General features: G+C 38.3%; 1 protein-coding gene across 1 annotated transcript; it reads left to right on the top strand.

Moving 5' to 3' along the window:
• Positions 1–2,292: 2,292 nt before the first annotated feature.
• LOC120533259 (gastrula zinc finger protein XlCGF57.1-like) lies at positions 2,293–21,196 on the top strand. The gene is made up of 3 exons (XM_039760062.1): positions 2,293–2,453; positions 11,136–11,560; positions 17,975–21,196. Exons 2-3 carry the CDS (start codon positions 11,173–11,175, stop codon positions 19,405–19,407), a joined length of 1,821 nt encoding a protein of 606 aa, XP_039615996.1. The 5' UTR covers positions 2,293–2,453; positions 11,136–11,172; the 3' UTR covers positions 19,408–21,196.
• The last annotated feature ends 415 nt before the right edge of the window (positions 21,197–21,611 follow it).

Raw genomic sequence — 21,611 nt, 5'->3', positions numbered from 1 at the left:
TTAGTTTAATAATATTATTGGTCATTAAAACAAACCCTAGTAATATTTAATATTTAGAATTTATAACTAAATATATACATATATATACGTATATACATACTGTATACATATACACTATATATATATATATATATATATATATATATATATATATATATATATATATACTCAGCATAAAAAGAAACGTTCCTTTTTCAGGACTTTGTCTTTCAACAATAATGTTTTAAAAATCCAAATAACTTTCCAGATCTTCATTGTAAAGGGTTTAAACAATGTTTTCCATGCATGTTCAATTAACCATAATCAATCAATTAACATGCACCTGTGGAATGGTCGTTAAGACCTTAACAGCTTACAGAAAGTAGGCATTTAAGGTCACAGTTCTAAAAACGCAGGACACTAAAGAGACTTGTCTACCGACTGTGAAAGATGCCCAGGGTCCCTGCTCATCTGCGTGAACGTGCATTAGGCATGCTGCAGGGAGGCATGAGGACTGCTGATGTGGCTAGGGCAATAAATTGCCATGTCCGCACTGTGAGACGCCTAAGACAGTGCTACAGGGAGACAGGAAGGACAGCTGATCATCCTCGCAGTGGAAGAGCCCGGATCTCAATCCTATTGAGCACGTCTGGGACCTGTTGGATCGCAGGGGTGAGGGCTAGGGCCATTCCCCCCAGAAATGTCCAGGAACTTGCAGGTCCCTTGGTGGAAGAGTGGGGTAACATCTCACAGCAAGAACTGACAAATCTGGTCCAGTCCATGAGGAGGAGATGCACTGCAGTACTTCAAGCAGTTGGTGGCCACACCAGATACTGACTGGTACTTTTGATTTTGAGCCTCCCTTCATTCAGGGACACATTGTGAAACATTTTTAGTTTATGTCTTATGGTGTTGACTCTTTTAGTGTTCATACAAATATTTACACATTAAGTTTACTGAACAACAACAACATTTATTTATATAGCACATTTTCATACAAACAGTAGCTCAAAGTGCTTTACATAATAAAGAATAGAAAAATGAAAGACAATTATAAAACAAAATGAATCAACATTAATTAACATCGAATAAGAGTAAGGTTCAATGGCCAGGGGGGACAGAAAAAACAAAAAAAATCTGTAGGGATTCCAGACCATGAGACCGCCCAGTCCCCTCTGGGCATTCTACCTAACATAAATGAAACAGTCCTCTTTGGATTTAGGGTTCTCACGGACGGGCTTGATGATTATGAAATTTTACAGAAAGTAAAAACAGTTGAAAGTCAGAGGGCGTTTCTTTTTTTGCTGAGTATATATATATATATATATATATATATATATATATATATATATATATATATATATATATATATATATATATATATATATATATATATATATATATATATATATATATATATATATATATATATATATATATATATATATATATATATATATACTGTAGGTATGCTAATTCTTAGGCCGTTATTGCAGGAAAACAATTACTGACAAAGCATTAATGTGTAGGGCTTGAACGCTTCTGCAAACAAAAACTTTTGGGATTTTCTTCTTCAGTCAGATTTCTACAGAAAATGGTTTATTTTGACTTTGGAAATGTATTGTTAGAGCGTAAGCGTTCATATTAAAAATTTTGAATGGCTAAATATGTGTGCAAATCTTTTGTCATGCAGAAAATTATCATGACTTTCTAGGGGATTTAATACTTTTGCACAACACTGTATTTATATTTATTGGTCAAATTAAAGCAGTTATAAGAAACACTAAAGTAGTAGATTTGGGATAAAAAGATTCCGCATAAGGCTCCAGTTTGGCTACGGTCGGCAGTCTTTCTGGTTTCGCGACCCACCACGCGAGGCGGTCTACCTTGGTAAATAAAGCGCGGACATCAGAGCCGAGGGTGAGGACCGTAAACAACTCGCCGCACTTTACCACCATAAACAATAACAACTCGCGACCCAAAGGTTTAGTCGTCTTTTCACAACAATTACACCTAGCAAAGCGGATTTCTTTAAGTGATTTTGTGCGTTAAAACGGTTAGTTTTACGCCGATTTAAAATGCATTTAACTGTCTTGTCATTTTTCCTTTCCTGCCCCGTGTACTTCTCCATGACTGAAGTGAATTTTTTCTCAAAGTCCAAATCATATACACAACCCGTAACTCTGCTTTGGATTGGGTTATCTGAATCATGTGACATAAAGACACAATCTGATTGACTGTTCCGTGGGCGCCGCTAGCCCAATCATATGACAAAAACACGCAATCTGTTTGGCTGTTTAGTGGCGTCGTTGACTCGCGGAAGCGAGTGAAGATGACGTGAATGGAGTCTATCTGCAGCAAAACTCCTCAGTCATAAAGTTTTAGTAAATGTTTGCTGTATGAAAGTTGGATGTGTGTTTGAGTTAACGGGACAAAGCGATTTAAAAGGGATCCCGACACCCAGAGACATAACGGTAAGCGATTAGAGCTGCTTATAGATAAAGGATTGTGCCTGCTTTTGAATTTGTTTGTACACCATTCGGTTTAAAACCAAAGTGCACAGATATGTCCAATACCCGCTCTGTTTATATCTTTCGCCTGTGTTTGAAATTCGATCTAACCATTCCGTGTGTTCGCGTGTCCACGGCTCACTTCGTTTCACATTTTTCAATCTCATCTTTACTCCATAGCGCCCAGAAAAGACGCCCATTGATGGCGGAAAGCATCTGCAGCAGGGGGTCCCGGGGGAGTTCACTGAGATTGGTGCGGTTTTTCCTCAGTATTTTTTTCGTGTCCTGCCGGTGTGACACAACCGTTAAGTGCCGTAGGATTAGACATATAATTAACAGCATAGCCGACTCCGCCACCTAGTGATCTAAATACAGTGAGCGCTAGCACTCAGTTAATCTCAGTTTTTGAAGTTCTTCATCTTTTTATGAAGGAGGTTCTTTTTCTCAGGCTCCAACCAATGAAACAATGAACCTTAAATATGCGCAAAATCTCCAAAATATATATGTAAAAAGACTGGCAAAATTCTCCGTTAATTCAAGAAGTAGACTCCGGTGCAATGAAGGAGTAAGAGATAAACATAACACTGAAGAAATTCTGCATTACTACCAGTAATTTAATCTGGATTAAGTCTTGTCTCATGTGGATTCTCCCTACAGTCTTTCTCCTTAGCGTTGTATCCAAACTCGGGCTTTTGTGCTGCTTCTACACAAGGATCTAACTTCTGCACTTCACAGTACCAGTCCATCTTTTTTTCTCAGTTACCATAAATTAAAAGCAAAATTTCAATTTTGTGCAAGTTTCAAATTAAAATAAAGTCTTGAACGTCACTAAAATTACAAACCTACAAAAAATATCAAAGCAATACTGCATGTAACGTTTATACGTTACTTACCCCAGGTAGGTTGAAGTGAATATCGAGAAAACATTTTCATCTCATCTATCCATGAAGACTGCAGACAAGGTTTCTGATACAATATCAGTCAACGGTGATCACAAAGACTGTTTTATAAGGAATTTTAAAATAATGGGGTAATGTACAACTAAACAGTTTGAGTTTACACAGGAACCTTTAAAGTTGGCAGAGATCTGGAAAATTAAAGCATGAGACATTTGTGACATTTGAAATTTTCATCCCTTTCACTCATCCATTAAACGTAACTCTTTAGATATTTTTTTTTTAAAAAACAGCAGTTAATTTTATTATAGCAAGTCTTTAAAATCCTAACCAGAGTGATTCTCAGATAGACCAAAATTCAAAGTGTATTGTTATAAAAAGAGCTTTAAAGAGTTTGTGTAAATGAAAATATCTAGAATTATCTCAGTATTCACTAATTTAACAGTTTGGATTTAATAATGCTTTAATTTTTATTTTCAGTATATTGTAAACAGTTAAAGGATAAAAAAGTGAAAATTTACAACGTGCACAGGATACGATACATCAAACTGGCTTGAGGATATCATTCTTTATAAATTTTACACTGAAATACCCCAAAGATTATAATATCCCCCATTTGTTTTTAGAGTATTCAAGGCCTGCATTGTATTTTGATTTTTATGAATGCCAATACAAGTTTATTAAATTAATAGTTTAGTCACTACTTGTATATTTTTGAAATTTAGAATATTTGCATAATGAGATATCTAGGGAGCACCCTTGATCAAGTAGGGAAATGCAGCCAAACCAAGCTAAAATGATTATTCACACGTGTAATAATTCATACCACCCAGCCATTGTTATAATACGGATTGACATGGGGTTCAGAGTGGTAGGTAGGTGGGCCATTTTTGTACTCTTTATGTTTTATTTGGTAACAAAGACCCATGGAGAAGGCCGTCTGGGATATTATAAGTGAAGACAACAAACGCATATTGTAATGCGGCAATTATGACAGCGTTTGCAAAAGCAGTGTATGTGTCATAGTCCATCTGGACTTGTGAATGAAAAGCAGACTGGTGGCTTGCTACCCTGTCTCGGCATGCATTGCCTCACATTTTTCTGTACTTGTGAAAGACAGCATCTTCTGCTGAGATTTCAAAAATATATTCCCATCAGAAGCCAGCATTATGGTAAATCGCCACTGGTGCTGGCGGTAACATCTTTTTAATTCTCTTTGGAATTAGCGAACCATCAGTGAACTTGTGCATTTGGGAATTGGGTTTTGTTCTCCAAACAGCTCTGCAGGAGACTTGCATCAGCCTTTCAAAAGGGAAGCTACACATGTCCACATGGATGGAGTATGTGCAAATGACTATGTTAGCTTATCTTTTATAACAATCTTTCTGCTTTTTTGCTCAACAAATAACTTTGGTTAAATGATTTAGCTCACCATGCTCTTTTACTTTAAAGCTAAAGTGTTGCCAGACTGGTGAGGTTGATCTCTTCTTCGCCACCAATCTATTCCTTTGTGATTTTTCAATAGTAAAGGAGGTATTTCAATACGTTGTTACAGTGCACAGCTATTACCAATAAGGACACCCTGTGGTCAAATTTAAAGTTACAGGAATTTCAGAAAAACAATGTTAACTTACCCAGTTAAAATAGTGATGCTCTGCTCCAGTGATAACATCTTCAGTCCGTGATGTTTAAAGGGGACGATTAATCCAGCTGAAAATTTTAGAAATAGCGCAACTCCTGCTTGTTGTGTATAGTGCCTAGTGAGAGTGTGCACTGTTAATGAGTCTGTATCAAAGGTTCTGCAGAAGTCCTAAGAAACAATAGTCAAGCAGGAAGACTTTTCAAAAAAATGAGTAGATTATTATTCCTTGTAAAAGATTAAATGAAAAAATGATTTGAGGGCTGCCCTTTGTCACCGATTCTGTTCATAACTTTTATGGATAGAATTTCTAGGCGCAACCAGGGTATTGAAGAGGTCCGGTTTGGTGGACTCAGGATTGGGTCACTGCTTTTTGCAGATGATGTTGTCCTGTTTGCTTCATCAGGCCGTGATCTTCAGCTCTCTCTGGATCGGTTCGCAGCTGAGTGTGAAGCGGCTGGGATGAGAATCAGCACCTTAATTTCCGAGACCATGGTCCTCAGCCGGAAAAGGGTGGAGTGCCCTCTCAGGGTTGGAGGAGAGATCCTGCCCCAAGTGGAGGAGTTCAAGTATCTCGAGGTCTTGTTCACGAGTGAGGGAAGAATGGAGCTTGAGATCGACAGGCGGATCGGTGCGGCATCCGCAGTGATGCGGGCTCTGCATCGGTCTGTCGTGGTGAAAAAAGAGCTGAGCCGTAAGGCAAAGCTCTCAATTTACCAGTCGATCTACCTTCCTACCCTCACCTATGGTCATGAGCTATGGGTAGTGACCGAAAGAACGAGATTATGAATACAAGCGGCTGAAATGAGTTTCCTCCGCAGGGTGTCTGGGCTTTCCGTTAAAGATAGGGTGAGGAGCTCAATCATCCGGGAGGGGCTCAGAGTAGAGCCGCTGCTCCTCCACATCGAGAGGAGTCAGATGAGGTGGCTTGGGCATCGGATCAGGATGCCTCCTGGACGCCTCCCTGGTGAGGTGCTCCCTGGGGCCTCCTTCCGGTTGGACGTGCCCGGAAGACCCAGGACATGCTGGAGGGACTATGTCTCCTGGCTGGCCTGGGAACGCCTTGGGATTCTCCCGGAAGAGCTGGAAGAAGTGGCCGGGAGAGGAAGTCTGGGCCTCTCTGCTTAAGCTGCTGCCCCCGCGACCCGGCCTTGGATAAGCGGAAGAGGATGGATGGATGATCTGATAGAAATACAGTGTTATAAGTGACCAAAATAACAAATAGTAAGACTGAGCAAAGATCTGGTATATTCACTGGCCTCATATATAGCACTTGAATTATGACAACTTATTCTGAATTGCAACAGTAAACGGCATGACTGTGGACAAGCAAGTGCTGACACAAAATGCATTTGACATACATACCGTGTAGTATATATTCATGTATAAGTCGGGTCTTGAAACCCAAAAAATCGATCATAAAATCAAATCTCGACTTATACGCCTGTTCAAAAATACGATACGATAATTACGATTATTTAAATACGATAATTTTTTTTTAACATCTTCTTGCTTCCTCTAATCTTGCATTAGGTTCTCAGATGCATCGAATTTTGTTGCAGCAGCGTAGTTGCCAATTTCTTTCGCTACTTCAATGACGTTTAATTTAAAACCAGTTTCATATTTTCTTCTGATCGAACGCTCCATCATAGATAAAGGATGCTTTTACGATAAAGGTGTATGAGGATGTGAGATACAAAAAACACAAATCAGTGCAAACGTCGCTTTGGAATAGTTTGGGTATTACCGTGTGATCACGTAGGCACAATGCAAAACAAAAAAAAAGGTTGTGTGCTCTGTAGTTACTCTCTCAGGTGGGTGTTAGCATATTGTAATCCCTTGTACCAATTGCATGAGTTTTCCTCATTCCTCATACTTATTATATTTTTTTTTGTTGTTGTTGTTATTTTTATAATTTTATTGATTTTTATTGTAATCACACAACATTCCATACAAATAGATACATTTTTAATTTTTAAACCCCCACCCCCAAGAAAGAGAGCATGGCCAGCAGAGTAAAGCGTAAAGCTAATAAAAATAAGTAAATAGATGAATTAATAAGTGAATAAAGATAAATGGAGAAGAAACTGAAATTGGAAAAAAATCTAATCCTCACTCAGAGAATTTCTAACCGTATATGACATCAGTTACCCACTGACTTAAATTTGGAGAGTTAGGATTCTTCCAGTTAAGCAAGATAAGTCTACGTGCCAATAGTGTAGTGAAGGCAATCACAGTTTGTTTGTCTTTCTCCACTTTAAGCCCATCTGGAAGTCAACCAAACACAGCTGTTAGTGGATTAGGAGGGATTGTGACACCAAGGCTGTCAGATGGGCATTTAAAGATTTTGGTTCAGAATGATGTTCATTTGGTGCAGGCCCAGAACATGTGGCCCAGTGAGGCTGGAACTCGATTGCAACATCCACAAGTTGGATCTTGCCCTGGAAACATTTTGGACAGTTTTAAGTGAGACAGATGTGCTCGATATATAATTTTAAGATGAATGATTGAATGCTTTGCACATATGGAGCTCGAGTGGATTCTCTGCATTGCAACCTTCCACTCCTTTTCTGATATATTGAGTGAGAGATCTTTTTCCCACTGTCCTCTTGGATCTTTGAAATGCAGGGACTGTAAAATGGTTTTATACTGTATATTGCAGAAATGCTGTCCGAGTCCTCAAGATTGATCAGTATTTTTTCTGATATAGAGGTTGGTGGGAGGTGAGGAAAATTGGGCAGGTTTTGTTTAATAAAGTTTCTAATTTGAAGATAGTGAAAGAAATATGTTGCTGGAAAGTTAAATTTGGAATGTAATCATTCATTGGATGCAAAGACGTTGTCTATGTACAGATCTCTAAGTGATTTAATCACAAATGTTTTCCAAACATTAAAAACTGCATATATTTGAGAGGGTGGAAAAAGGTGGTTCTTGTGCAGAGGTGCCACAGATAAAAGCTTCTCTATCTTAAAATACTTCCTACATTGGTTCCATATTCTGTGTGAGTGAAGAACAATTGGGTTGTCAGTATATTGGCAATAACTTGCATTTATTGGGGCACAAAGCAAGGAATATAAAAAAGTACTGCAGGATTTTATTTCTATTGTGGACCAAGCCTGTGTATGTTCATCTATTTGTGTCTAGGTTTTTATTGTTTGTATATTTGCAGCCCAGTAATAAAATTGAAAGTTAGGTAAAGCCATGCTGCCTTCCGCCTTAGGTGTTTGTAGGGTCGCCTTTGGATACGTGGATGTTTTGAATTCCAAATAAATGAGGTTATGGTTGTATCTAATTTTTTTTAAAAATGATTTATTGGTGTGTATTGGAATGTTTTGAAATAAAAAGAGAAGCTTAGGAAGGATATTCATTTTAATGTTGATTTTTCCAGCTAAAGTGAGATGAAGGGTTGACCATCTATGCAAGTCTTGCTTAATTTTTTCCATACAGATGGCAAAATTTTGTTGATAAAGAGCTTTATGTTTACTTGTGATGTTTACCCCTAGGTATTTAAGCTGATCTGTGATGATAAAAGGGATGGTGTCCAATCTAATGTTGTGTGCTTGAGAATTCATTGGAAAGTGCACTCTTTTTTTATTCAAATTAATTCTGAGACCAGAAATCTGTTGAAATTCTGTAAGTGCTGTTAGGACTGCAGGCACAGTATTTTGTGGGTCTGATATATACAGTACCATATCATCTGCATACAGAGAACTGTTCTGTTCAAGTCCTTCTCTGATAATCCCCTTTATCTCATATGAATTTGTACAGTGAACTGCCAGTGGCTCAATGGCGATTGCAAAAAGCAGTGGTGACAGGGGGCATCCCTGCCTGGTACCACATTTTAGTTTAAAGTTGTCTGAATTAATGTAGTTAATACAAACTGAAGCTTCTGGATTGGAATACAGTAGTTTGATCCATACACAAATGTTCGGGACAAACCCAAAATTCTCCAATGTAGTGAAAAGGTAGTTCCATTCAATCATATCAAATGCTTTTTCTGCATCCAATGATAATAATATCTCTGGGGTGTTTGACTTTGCGGGTGAATATATTACATTAAACAGGCATCAAAGATTGGAAACTAAGTGTTAGCTTTTAATAGATCCAGTTTGATCTTGTGATATTACCGAAGGCAGCACTTTTTCCATCCTTCTAGCAAGGACTTTGGAGAGCTTCTTAACATCATTATTCAGAAGTGAAATTGGTCTGTGTAATGCACATTGTAATAAGTCCTTATTTTGTTTAGGAATGACAGTGATTAATGCTTGGCGTTAAGTTTGAGGTAGAATTTTATTGTCTCTAGCTTCTGTAAATGTTGCTAATTTGACTTATACGTGCAACACAGTGCATCACAGTGCATCCTACCTAGTTGATGTAGGTGTAAATGAGGACTCTCATTTCCAGCGCTGCGCGAGTGGCAGCCATTCCAGCAGCTCCGTGTATGACTTTATCTTTTTACCTTTTTTTTCTATTTTTCTCTATTTCACTGATCACTTCTACCACTTTCTTATATGTGGAATCGCTCCCTGGACCCTTTTTACTATTTTTACTACTTGACATGGATTTCTACACTCCGAGACTCACCTATTCAAGTAGTCAACTTAAAGCACTGAGAATATTAATTTTCCCTTGGGATTAATAAATTATCTATCTATCTATCTATCTATCTATCTATCTATCTATCTATCTATCTATCTATCTATCTATCTATCTATCTATCTATCTATCTATCTACCATTATAAAATACCAAAAAATTATACTGTAAAATCAAGTCTCGATTTATCCATTAGTATATACTGTAATACCATTAATAATATCCATCCATTCCATTATCCAACCCACCATATCCTAACTACAGGGTCACTGGGGTCTGCTGGAGCCAATCCCAGCCACCACAGGGTGAAAGGCAGGAAACAAACCCTGGGCAGGACGCCAGCCCACCACAATTAATAATATGAATAAAGTAAATAATCAGATCACTGCAAGTGCATCTTGCATTAAATTTGCACCTGAAACTATTTTGCTGGCCTGCCACATTACATTTTTCCTACCTACATTATGTGTCAACTATTGGCGGTCTCTCACAGTTCTGCCCCAAAAATATGCCTCTTCTAATCTGTTGTGCCTGAACACTATACTTATTTTATTCCTCATAATTTGACATGAAACTTTATGAATTACTGAGAACAAGATGTGGTAGGGCATGGGTGTCAAACTCCAGACCTATAGGGCTGCAGGTTTTCATTCTAACCCTATTCCTAATCAGCGAGCAGTTTTCACTGCTAACTAACTCTTTTTCACTTCATTCTAATAGCCCTGTTTTTAAAGATTCAGTCCTGTGAATTGATCTATTTCTTTATTAAATGGCAGTCAAACAGAAATGAGACGTGAAATGAGCCAAAAGATGACCAGCTAAATTGGGGCTACAAACTCCAAACTGTTTCTTAATGAGAAGCTGATTCTTGCTGTTAATTAAGCCCGTTATTGAATATCATGACTTGTTGCTGCTCTCATTCTGCCACAGCAGACATTTTCAAATCTTTTCTGTTTTTTCTAAGAACACTGTCAAAATGATTTGGTTACCTGAGAGATCAACCTTACTGAGACCTTCACCTTTTCTTATTTTCAGATATTGTGTGATGGGCACAGGTGAGCTGGTTTTGTGGTGGCTTGTTTTGTGTCTCATTATTGTTTGGCTGCTAATTAAGAAAAAAGACACAACTAAGGGGGCCTGAGTCAAGTTAATTAAAACAAAAGAAGTTAATTAGCAGCAAAAACTGATCACTAATGATGAAGATGGTTCGAATGAAAACCTGCAGCCACTGCGGCCCTCCAGTACTGGAGTTCGACACCCCTGTGGTAGGGTGTTTGTAAAAAAGGCATTTTGTTAAATTATTTCTATAGATTATCTTGTTTGTTAATTTATTCTTATTTTGTAGCACTTTGAGATTGTTAAATATAAAGCGCAATATAAATGAAATGTATTATTATTAAAGTGTCTGGCGTGACCTAAAGCTTGCTGAAGGAGGTATTGGAGCGCTCTGTTTCAACTATTCTCATCCTGAAGGTACTGTTCAGGTTGAATTAAATGTTTTTGATTTTTTATGCAGGGATCAAGAGGCAGCTGACATTTCCCATAACTCTTTGATGGATACAACAGAGATGTGCCATGCTGACATGTATACCGTAGAGAAAATTGCTGTTAATATTAAAAGGGAGGAGGAGGACTGTGAGTGGGGATCTGATCACCCTAAACCGGAGAGGCTCTGCATTAAGGATGAGGATTGTGACTCTGAGACAATAGGCATTAAAGAAGAGGGTGTCAAGTCCTTCCTGATTGACACACAGAAACATGTAATTACTGACAACGTCAAAGGAGAAGACGTCCATTCAGAGTCTACTCATTGGTACGAATGTCAAGAGAGATGCTGTTCATTTGAGGTGTATTCAGTCAAAGTGAAATCTGACTCCGATGAGGAAATGTCATCAAGTAGGGCCTTGGAAGATCAACCATCATCAAATGAATCTGGAGAAAGTAAGTGGGGGGGAAAAAATAATAAAAGTTTGGGGGAGTTACTAGTGAGATCCACGCAGTAAGGAAGTTGAGAGTTTGCTTCCCAGGTCCTCCCTGTGTGGAGAGCACTTTGAGTAGTGAGAAAAGCGCTTTATAAATGTAAAGAATTATTATTATTATTTACTTAAAGTGGGGCTGTTGTGTATTTTATATTATTCTTGGAAACATAGTGATGTTTATTTTATTGTAAAAGGTTAAAAAAAAAATCAAAAAAGAGATGTGCACATGATACTTAAGCTCACTGTTCAAGGACCAAAAGGCTCCACTTTGATCTTATCATTTTGTATGCATAGAGAGCTCTGGTTTTGTAAATCCGTGTTTGCAAGTATCATTTCAAGGCTGCACTTTTTTTGTTTTGCATCTTTTAAACAACAGTGCACAAGTCTTAAGCATTTTGTGCTTTGCAGATGCACCTCTTTCAAAAAAAAAAAAAAATACAAATTATCACTAATATTATAAAATGCACTAAAGTACATGTAGTACCCAGAATATTTAACGTATATTTGAATTTTTGCTCTTTTTAAACTGAATATTCAAACTAGGACTGTCAGATTGAATGTTACTATTCCAATATAATTCAAATATATTAGAAAAAAAAACTTCTTACTGGAAAACACAAACTTTCATATGATTTTTAAAAGAGAAGTTGATAATGTTACCTGCCAAATTATTTCACCATTGTGTTCCTCCAGTATTTGCAGATCACTTTCATAGCTAGGCTTTTCCTGATTTTGAATTATAAGCTTGTATCGTTACTAGTAAAATTGACTTCTTTTTACTTTTTTAAACTGTGAAAAAGCCAAACCGAGACACAGATAAAAGGTTTGGGATGTGTTGGTGGTTCAAAAAATCACTTGGCTGTGATACAGAAAATACCGGTCAAGTTCTGAAAACAGTTGACAAAACCTGGCAGATAGACGGACCAATTTATGTAATGTGGAGAGGACGTAAACAGAGCAGGAATGAGGTGGCGTAGATTGATCTTGATGGAAGTGACGTCATCAGAAGGCGACTGGCGGTGAAGTCATCAAGGAGGACGGTGGGAATGTGGGAAATTTCTTCAGATGTTGGGATAATGTCTTTGTGAAGAATCCACTCTGTGGCACTCTTTTGTTCTTCATATTTTCTGATAAAATAAAGAGAGAAGCATCAACTAGCTGCCTTAACTCCCCATTCAGCGTTTTTTCGTACTCTGTCCTTTAGCTGCCCCCTAATGGCGTATGTGTGACAAAACATACCCCCAAAATTATCCTTCTGTTTCACTCCTGAAGTTTAATCCCCCGAGTTGTATTTGCTTTCTTATTGAACTCTCAAGTACAGCAAGTTTGCTTCTGAAAATAGTAAATAATTGCCATATTTCTGATTTTGCTTTAATTCTTATAACAGTTACAAAATTACCATTTTAAAGAGGCTTTTCTTTGTCAGCAGTGCTTATGTAACTAGCTCAATTAACACACTGTTTCATGCACATGGTTGACGGCTTGACACAAGTTGCTTAAAACAGTGAGGCTTAATTTAAAAATATACATTCTTGTCACATGAATTATATATTTGCTGTAACTGTAAAGGGTGAGGGTTATGACAAGCTCAGCTTAGTTTAGTTGTGTATGCTAGTCCTTGACTGCCTACTCCCACCCATAGCACTGGATTGGCTTCTCACAATGTTATGTGCCAAGCCATGTCCAGCACAACTGATCTACCGCCTACACTTCTTGTGTTTTACTTTAATGTTTTGCTCTGTTTTGTTTGTTAGCAAAGTAGTTATAAACATTCAATCTTTTTACAGAATGTTCTCCTGCAAATAAAGTGATCTTCTAAATAAATAATTATAATGTGGATGAAATACCTACACCATTCTAATCCTGCTCAGGTTCAAATCCGGTAGACAATTCCTCCCAGTCACACCCTTACTGGTTTCACTCTCCTTGCCTACATGAGTATTGAAGTTTCCTAGCAGAATGATCAAGTCCTGAAAACTTTGACCCAGTTATCAGCATATAAGCACAGACAGAGAGTCTGAGCCAAGTTTCAGGGAGGTGACCTTCTGTTTCATCAAGGTTAACACCACAGTACACGCACTGAGCTGGAGGGCTATAAGTAAACGCACACCTGCCCGACACCTTTTACCCCGTAGTGGAAACGAGTGCAGGCACTCTCCAGGAGTTTGGTTTTAGAGCCTGCACTGAGGTGAGCCTGACTATATTTAAACATCACCTCTCTATCTCCCACACTTGCTCATGTTCTTTCCCCACCAGAGTTGTCGCATTCCACGTCCCTAGAGCCAGTTTTTGTAGCTGGGGATTGTTTCGCCAAGGCAACTGCCTTCAATCACCACCACCCAAGCCACAAACCACTAGACCCTTATGATTCCTCCTGCAGGTGGTGAGCCCACAAGAAGACTAATCCATGTTGCTGCTTTGGGCTGTACCCAGACAGGTCGCCTAATTAAAGGCCCAATCAACAGGTGCTCATTCCATGACTCCATTGCACAGGTGGCTGTGTGGAGTTTTGGAAGTAAAGTTAATGGTGCCTGTCTTGGCAGTAATCCCCAAACCCAGTGGTTGATGCTGGCACTAAAGGAAGCTGTCTGACTGAAGAAAAAGGCCTTTTGAGCTTGGTTAGCTTGTGGGACTCCAGAAGCAGTTGAGAAGCAAAGCAGAGTGCAACAATGGTGGCTGTGGAAGTAAAAACTTGGGTATTGGAGGAGTTAGCTGAGGCCATGGAAAGTGACTTTCAGTCAGCTGTGAAACGTTTCTGGCAACCTGTTAGGCGACTAAGGAGGGAGAAGCAGTACTTCAGCCATGTGGTTTAAGGCATGGGTTTATCTGTATAGTCGGGCAGTGGAAGGAACACTTTGAGAATCTCCTAAATTCTGCTGACATGCCTTCCTAATATTAGGCTCTGGTTTAAAAAAAAATATATATAATTACTGTACATAGTAATTTGTTGTTTTCTTCTAGGGGCGCTAGCTCCCAAGTTGGAATAAGTCCTTTTGTAATTGTGGCGTCTTAAGTAACCTGAACCTAGATATATTATAAAGAGGCGATACCCCTCCCTTAGTGATACAGCAGTAAGAAATCGCATAAGAGAAAATAGCTTTCTTTAATGATGATTTACGTGGCATAACACTCGAGGATGCCATAGCAAGACTATTATCGAAATGGGATCTCGATGTATACAGTCTGCCATTTTCGTCGCTGCGCTGGAAGGATTTTCAGGGTCGGATGACGGTATCTCCCATCCGTCTGTCGGCTTCAAAGGTGTGCCGGGCAATGTTCCAAGGCTTTATACTCTTTCTCCATGTGCAGGCCCTTACATAGGTAAATCATGCCATTCCAAACAAGGCAAAGAGAAGATCCAATGTCTCTCTCTGAGTCTTAACACACAGAAATAGTACAATGCACATTTTCGTAGTTGTCCCTTTCTTGTCTTCTATTGTTTGCCTAGCAGTTCTAAATGATGAGCCCCGGTATGCTAAATCTGGTCTTTAGCTGTATATGTGAGAAGAGACAGATTAATAATATTTACACAGAGGACAGTGACATTAAACTTATATTCTGATTACATTCGTATACATTTAAATAACCAATTGCACTATAACTGAGGCTCATTCACCTTTCCCGGACAAAGTCAAGTAACACAGTTAATTGTTTAATATTTTAAGTTCCTCGATGATGATCGTCTGATGGGTCATTTCATACAGTTTTTATTCTGTAGTCTAGATGTTCACATTGGCACGTACATCTAAAATGGTGAGTTGTAATTTAAAGCTGAGAACTTCAGTTAGGGTACAAAATGTAAAGTCCCTAATTAACTTAAGCTCTGTGCTGCAAAGAGCTAATTTGGACTAATACAGATCTATTTGTTCACAAGCACATCCTGTCAGAAGTGGCCAATAAAACTTCTCAAGAGCTAAGCGTTGTGTCAGTATTGTTAAAGCTAACACACAGGGAGTTGATCTGTCATTCATGTGTTTAACTAACTAGTTAGTGACAGAGCACTGGTGACGATTAAGTGCTACAGCATATCGGGTAAGTAGCTGGCAAGCTAAATTGCATTGTTACACCATTAGTCAGTTGGAAATGGAGAGTCAGGAATCAGCAGTACAAGATGAAGAAATGATTAATAAAGCAGGTAGATTGTGTCCTCTCATTGGGTGGTGCTAGTGGAGCTAGTATTCTTACCAAATCCATGTTATTCTGACAAAGACACAAAGTTTAATCAAATAAAGGCACTTTACACCCGAGTTCCACCACAAGTCAGCTATTCATAGAAATTGTTAGGTGAAATGCTGCTAAGGGCAAACATGGTGGTGTCTGTCATAGCACCTCATCAACATGACCACTACTGTGCCTCTGTTGAAATTAGGAAGGCATCTGATAGCAGGTTGATATTCCCAAACTTCTCAAAAAGTGAGGGTGGTGGTGAGTCTTTAAGAAGATCGAGGGGGTTGAGGGACCATAGGAGATCATCAGTAATGTGGACCCCAATGCTCCCTATATCAAGCGCTGACCCCCAGAATGTAAATAGAAGCACAGCAACCACTAAATCTCCTATAGTTGATGATTGGCTTCATTGTTTGACATAAACATTTTTGTATTTACACTAGCCAGTAGGCAGTTGAACCTTCTTGCAATAGATGGCCTCTTGAATTATAGCACTTAGCTCCACTATTATTGTCATCTGTAAACTTGAAAATGGAGTCCAGGTCACAAATGAAAAAGGATAGTAGGAGTGCACTAAAAATACAGCTGCAGGATGCTCAGGTACTCTGAGTTCTATTCCTAGATGTTTGTTCTACAAGTCAAGTAGTCTGAGACCTGCCAAATCTAGTCACACAAGGGCTTTGATTTCCATTGATAACGTCTGGAGATTCATGGTGTTGAATGCCAAACTAAACCCCATATTCTTGTTGTCCAGGTGGGTTATTGCTTCGTTGGTGGCTCTGGAAATATCATGGTTTCTGTGGATTGGTTTATGTGATAGTGAAACCGATCCAAGTTCTCTGCATCAGGTACCCTGGACTTCATATGTGTTCTATAACAAACATTCTCATTCGGACATGTGACTAGAAGGGCATTTTGGAATTAGAAAACAATGTTGGTTGTCTTAAAGCAGCTGGTGATTACAGTTAGAGTTAGGGACATATTGAAGGTGTCACAGAAGATCATGTTGTGAGTATGCAACTGGAGCTGCTGCCTGGACCTGCGCTTTACTGTGCATACTGTCAACAGAGCTGTTGGGTGAGGACGATGTAAATGGTTATTTGACAGGTGACTTTGCTCTTAGTGTTGTTGTGTGGTTTAAAAGGCACCTCATAAAGGAGTAAATTTTAAAGATGAGAGAGTAAAGTGCAGGAGAGAGTTGGAAAAGTAGGCCAAGGTCAAAACTGGAAGACAAAAATTGTCATTCAACTAAAACCTAAATCCACAAGATAAAAAGTCACTGGCGAAACTAGATTTGAAATTATCCACCTGTTTTTTACATTTTGCGTTCAATTTTATTTGTTTTCATCTTATATTAAGGAACAGAAATTTTGTCATGATATGTCATGTGACTAGCAATGGCTCTAGTATCCATAAACAAGATTGCAGTACCCATAAAACTGAAACACAGTGATATCAGTCATTAATATAACAAAACAACATTGTATGAAATAAAATCCCTTTGAAATATCCAGCCACATTCTCACTTGGACTCTGTGACTGCTTGTGTATGTTCATTATAATTCTAAGTTGTTATACTGAAGTAGTTTTCTTTTATATTTGACTAGCTGTATAAAGCCCAGTCTCCTAGAAACCATGGATTCTGGCACTTCATTCAATCAATCGCATCGGTTGTGCATTAGTAGCTAAGCGAAGTTCGCCTTCCTCTGCGGTTTCATTTTTTCTGACATGCTCACCTTGCTTGTCTATCGTCGGCTAAGCAACTTTCGCTTTTCTTGGTGGTTTCACTTTGGCGACAGACAAACACACTTCTGCACGTAGACGTTTATGTATTAGATAATTTGTGTTTTTTTTTTTTTTGTTTTTACTGCATAATTCTTACTGACTCCTTGTTTTCTCTATTTTAAATGCTCACTCTCATAGATTTTTACCAGAGAATAGACTTCACTGTTTCTGATTATGCACTTCTCTTATTTCTGTTAAGACCTCATACATGTATTTTCTGATGTTATCAATCGCTGTTATTTTGTTTTTTTTTCTATTTTAGTGAATCTGTCATTAGTTTAACCAAAGTTAGTATCAGTGTTGGGGCATTGTTATGAGTTTGGTTTATCTGAGTAGAAATTAAAATCTTAAACTAAATAACTGGCTTTTGTCAGATCTTGTTTTAAACATTCTTCTAAAATTGTGAATGTGTGACTTTCTACAGATATACAAGATGGTGGAAGCTCCTCCTTGTCTTCATTTCGGCAGATTTCCTTTCACTGCAGATCGCAACAGACAGCACTTAAAGGAAACGTGAAGAAAGCAATATCTGTATCAGAAATTTCAATACCAACCACCTTGCAGCATCATTCTATGACTGACGTGAACTCTCAACATGAGGTGAACAACACAAATTCAATTGATTTGTATATTGAACATGAGCAAACAAAAAGTTTGAAATGTAGGTCTAAAAAGGAACGTAATCATTGTATTCCTACAAAACGGAAGTCTCACTTCTGCTCTGAATGTGGTAAACAATTCTCAAAAAAGAGCCGTCTTGAAACCCACATGAGAATCCATACTGGAGAAAAGCCCTATCATTGTAATGCATGTGGCAAACGATTCTCTGATAAAAGCTATTTTTTGCTCCACACAAGGAGTCATACTGGAGAGAATCCTTATGGCTGTTCTGAATGTGGCAAACGATTTGCAGTAAAGAGTCATCTTGAAACCCACACAAGAATTCACACAGGAGAAAAACCCTTTCAGTGTAAGGAATGTGGCAAACGGTTTTCGGTAATGAGCAGTCTTCGAAGTCACACGAGGATTCATACTGGAGAGAAGCCGTACCGCTGTCCTGAATGTGGTGAGAGATTCACTCACTGGAGTGTTCTTCAGAACCACACAATTGTTCACACTGGAGCAGCGCCATATTGTTGTTCTGAATGTGGCAAGCAATTTTCAAACAGGAGTAATTTTCAGGCCCACAGAAGAATTCACACTGGAGAAAAGCCGTATCACTGTGGTGAATGTGGCAAACAATTTTCAAATAAGAGCAATCTTCGAAGACACACAAAAATTCACATTGGAGAGAAAAATTACTGCTGTTCTGACTGTGGTAAACTATTCTTATTGTTGGATGATCTTCACAGCCACAAAAGAATTCACACTGGAGAAAACCCCTTTCACTGTCATGAATGTGGCAAACAGTTTTCAAATAAGAGCAATCTTCGAAGACACACAAGAATTCACATTGGAGAGAGAAAATACTGTTGTTCTGAGTGTGGTAAGCGATTTTTACAAATGGATGATCTCCACAGCCACAAAAGAACTCACACTGGAGAAAAGCCCTATCACTGTAATGAATGTGGCAAACGATTTTCAGTTAAAAGTAACCTTCGAAGACACATAAGACTTCACATGGGAGAAAAGCCATATTGCTGTAACGACTGTGGCAAGCGATTCTCTACCAGATGCAGCTTTCAGAGACATTCAAAGCTACATTGGAGTAAAGAAAATGAGAAAACTGATAAAAAGGAAACTGAAACATTTTGGAGGAATCTACACAACACTACCCAAGAATGTACTAAAGAAGCAGAATGGAGAAGTAATCTATACTCGGACACAGAAAACACACAACTGAAAGAAATGAAATAGTCTGAAGCTGCAGCCAAAATAATAGAAACTGCATTCCAAGAAGAGCTACTGACTCAGATCCTGACACCATACCCAGCTTGAGTCTTACTCAAAACTAACCCCCAATATCAACATATGGCCAAGTATGAAAGAGGTTAATGTGTCAACTGCAGGTGCCACCATAGTGGCCCATCACAGGACAAACTTTCCTTTGACCAAATTGGAGAAAACCTAATTAGCAAAAATCTACCACCCCAATAACCTGACTCTCTTAAAATCGGTTCACAACATAAGAATTTACAGTCACTTAGATCAGAATTAGAAAATGTAGCAGTAGAAGAGAAGGGGGATCAAAGACGGTCACAGAGTACAACAGACCAGATATTGTTAAGGTAACTAAGGACATTACTGAATACTAACGGAAAGGCAGAATCTCAATGCCATTTGTAGAACCACAAAAGAATCATGCTAAGAAGAACCCTAATTTGTATTCTTAATATGGCAAACAATTGACAATGGAGAAAAGCCCTATCAGTATAATGAATGTGGTAAATGATTTTCATGAATTAACCATTTGCAGGATTACAAAAGAATTCACATTGGACACGGATGGGACTTACAATGACCAGATTCTAAGTAATTGGCAATTAAACAGAACAACAGCGAGAAGGTCATAAATCGCAAAAGAACAGTTATTGTGAACTAAAGTAAGGGTGCTATAAGAAAGAAAAACAAAAACAACAGTGTGGTGTGGATCAAGCATAAAAAGCCTTTGATAGGTTACCCCACAGCTGTATACTCAAATATCTTGAACTGGAGAAAATCTTCTCTGTTCCTGTAATTTTCATTTAAACCACTAAGCACCAATGGCAAACATCCGTGATGCTCCACCATGACAAAGGCCAAACCACAATTCCAAATAGAAAAATGAAATGGTGGAATATTCCAAGGAGAGTTTTTAATTTGCATTCTGTCTGGGGTTAAAGGAATACCCTACCCAAAGGCTGTTTTGTATGTATGTATGTATGTATGTATAAAACAATGTAAAAAAAGTCAATGACAAAAATCTGTGACTTGTGTCACATAATCCACACATCAGGTCATCTAGTCGTATGCTCATGAGGTCTCATACAAGCTTTATTTTGCACTACACTATCATTAAACATTAGATGTGAGCAAGCGTTTGAATTTTAAACCCATCTCCAATCATTACATTTACATTCATATCTACAACTAAACAATCTCTGAATTATATTAGCATCAGACTCTGAAATTGCATTGGTGAATTGACTTTCTTCTTGTTGAAGCATCTTGGATCTGTACAAAAAGAGGCATATTTTCTTTCTGACAATGTTTTCAATCTCTTTTCTTTAACTTTTCATCTTTAATCTCGCTGTGCTTGTGTTTTGTTAGGATTTCTTGTTACAATTCTCAAACAACATGCACAGATGTTTAGACTCATTTGGAGTATCAAAGTGGCCTTTTTAAAGGAAAACTTAACAACCATTGAAACATCAGCCCTAATGAAGATTGTATCATCAGAGAACTAAACCTAGAACTTACTTGTAAATAGACATTTTCAGTGACTTGAGGCTTGAGATGCTCCAGTGCCTGCAACCCAAGTTCTATTTCCTGTCCTCCTCTTTTATTTTTTATTCCAGCTGAGGTCTATCCTTAAAACCCCCTGTGGTGTTCTGTGATCTCCTCTCTTACCCTCTTTTTGATTTCCATTGCTTATCTGTTTGAAAGCCTAACCACACCCTATATGCTGCTTTGTACAAGACTAGGTACAGCCTTTCAACAGCACACTCAGTTTGGAAATGTGACCATCTTAGTCTTCTTCTTCATCTTTTTCCACTTCTGCATGAGGTTGGTTTGCTTGATCAACCTTCTCCAAACAGAGTTGGTCCTGCACCTCCTCGCTGTTTTTCTTCAGATCTTCTGCCCTCTTGTTTTATCCCGTTTCTAAAACCATTTCCCTTTCCTCTAAAGATCCTAGTCCTCCACATACATATTTGTTACCATCATTTTACACATCAACAGCATTATATTGTAGGTTTTCAAACTAACGCCTAGTTCCATGTCTGCTCTCTTAATACCAAGTAACTTCATTTTAGTTTTTTTTTTTTCTGATTGCCACTAATCTCTTGTTTGTGGTCCTTCATCTTTGGCTCTGTTTTCTTGATTTTGATTTTCAGTTCTCTCCTTGTATCTTTCCACTTCTT

Source organism: Polypterus senegalus, chromosome 8 (assembly GCF_016835505.1).
Source record: "Polypterus senegalus isolate Bchr_013 chromosome 8, ASM1683550v1, whole genome shotgun sequence".
Classification (NCBI taxonomy): Eukaryota; Metazoa; Chordata; class Cladistia; order Polypteriformes; family Polypteridae; genus Polypterus; species Polypterus senegalus.
Note: the sequence above shows the minus strand (reverse complement) of the source record. Positions and strands in the feature narration are given on the sequence as shown.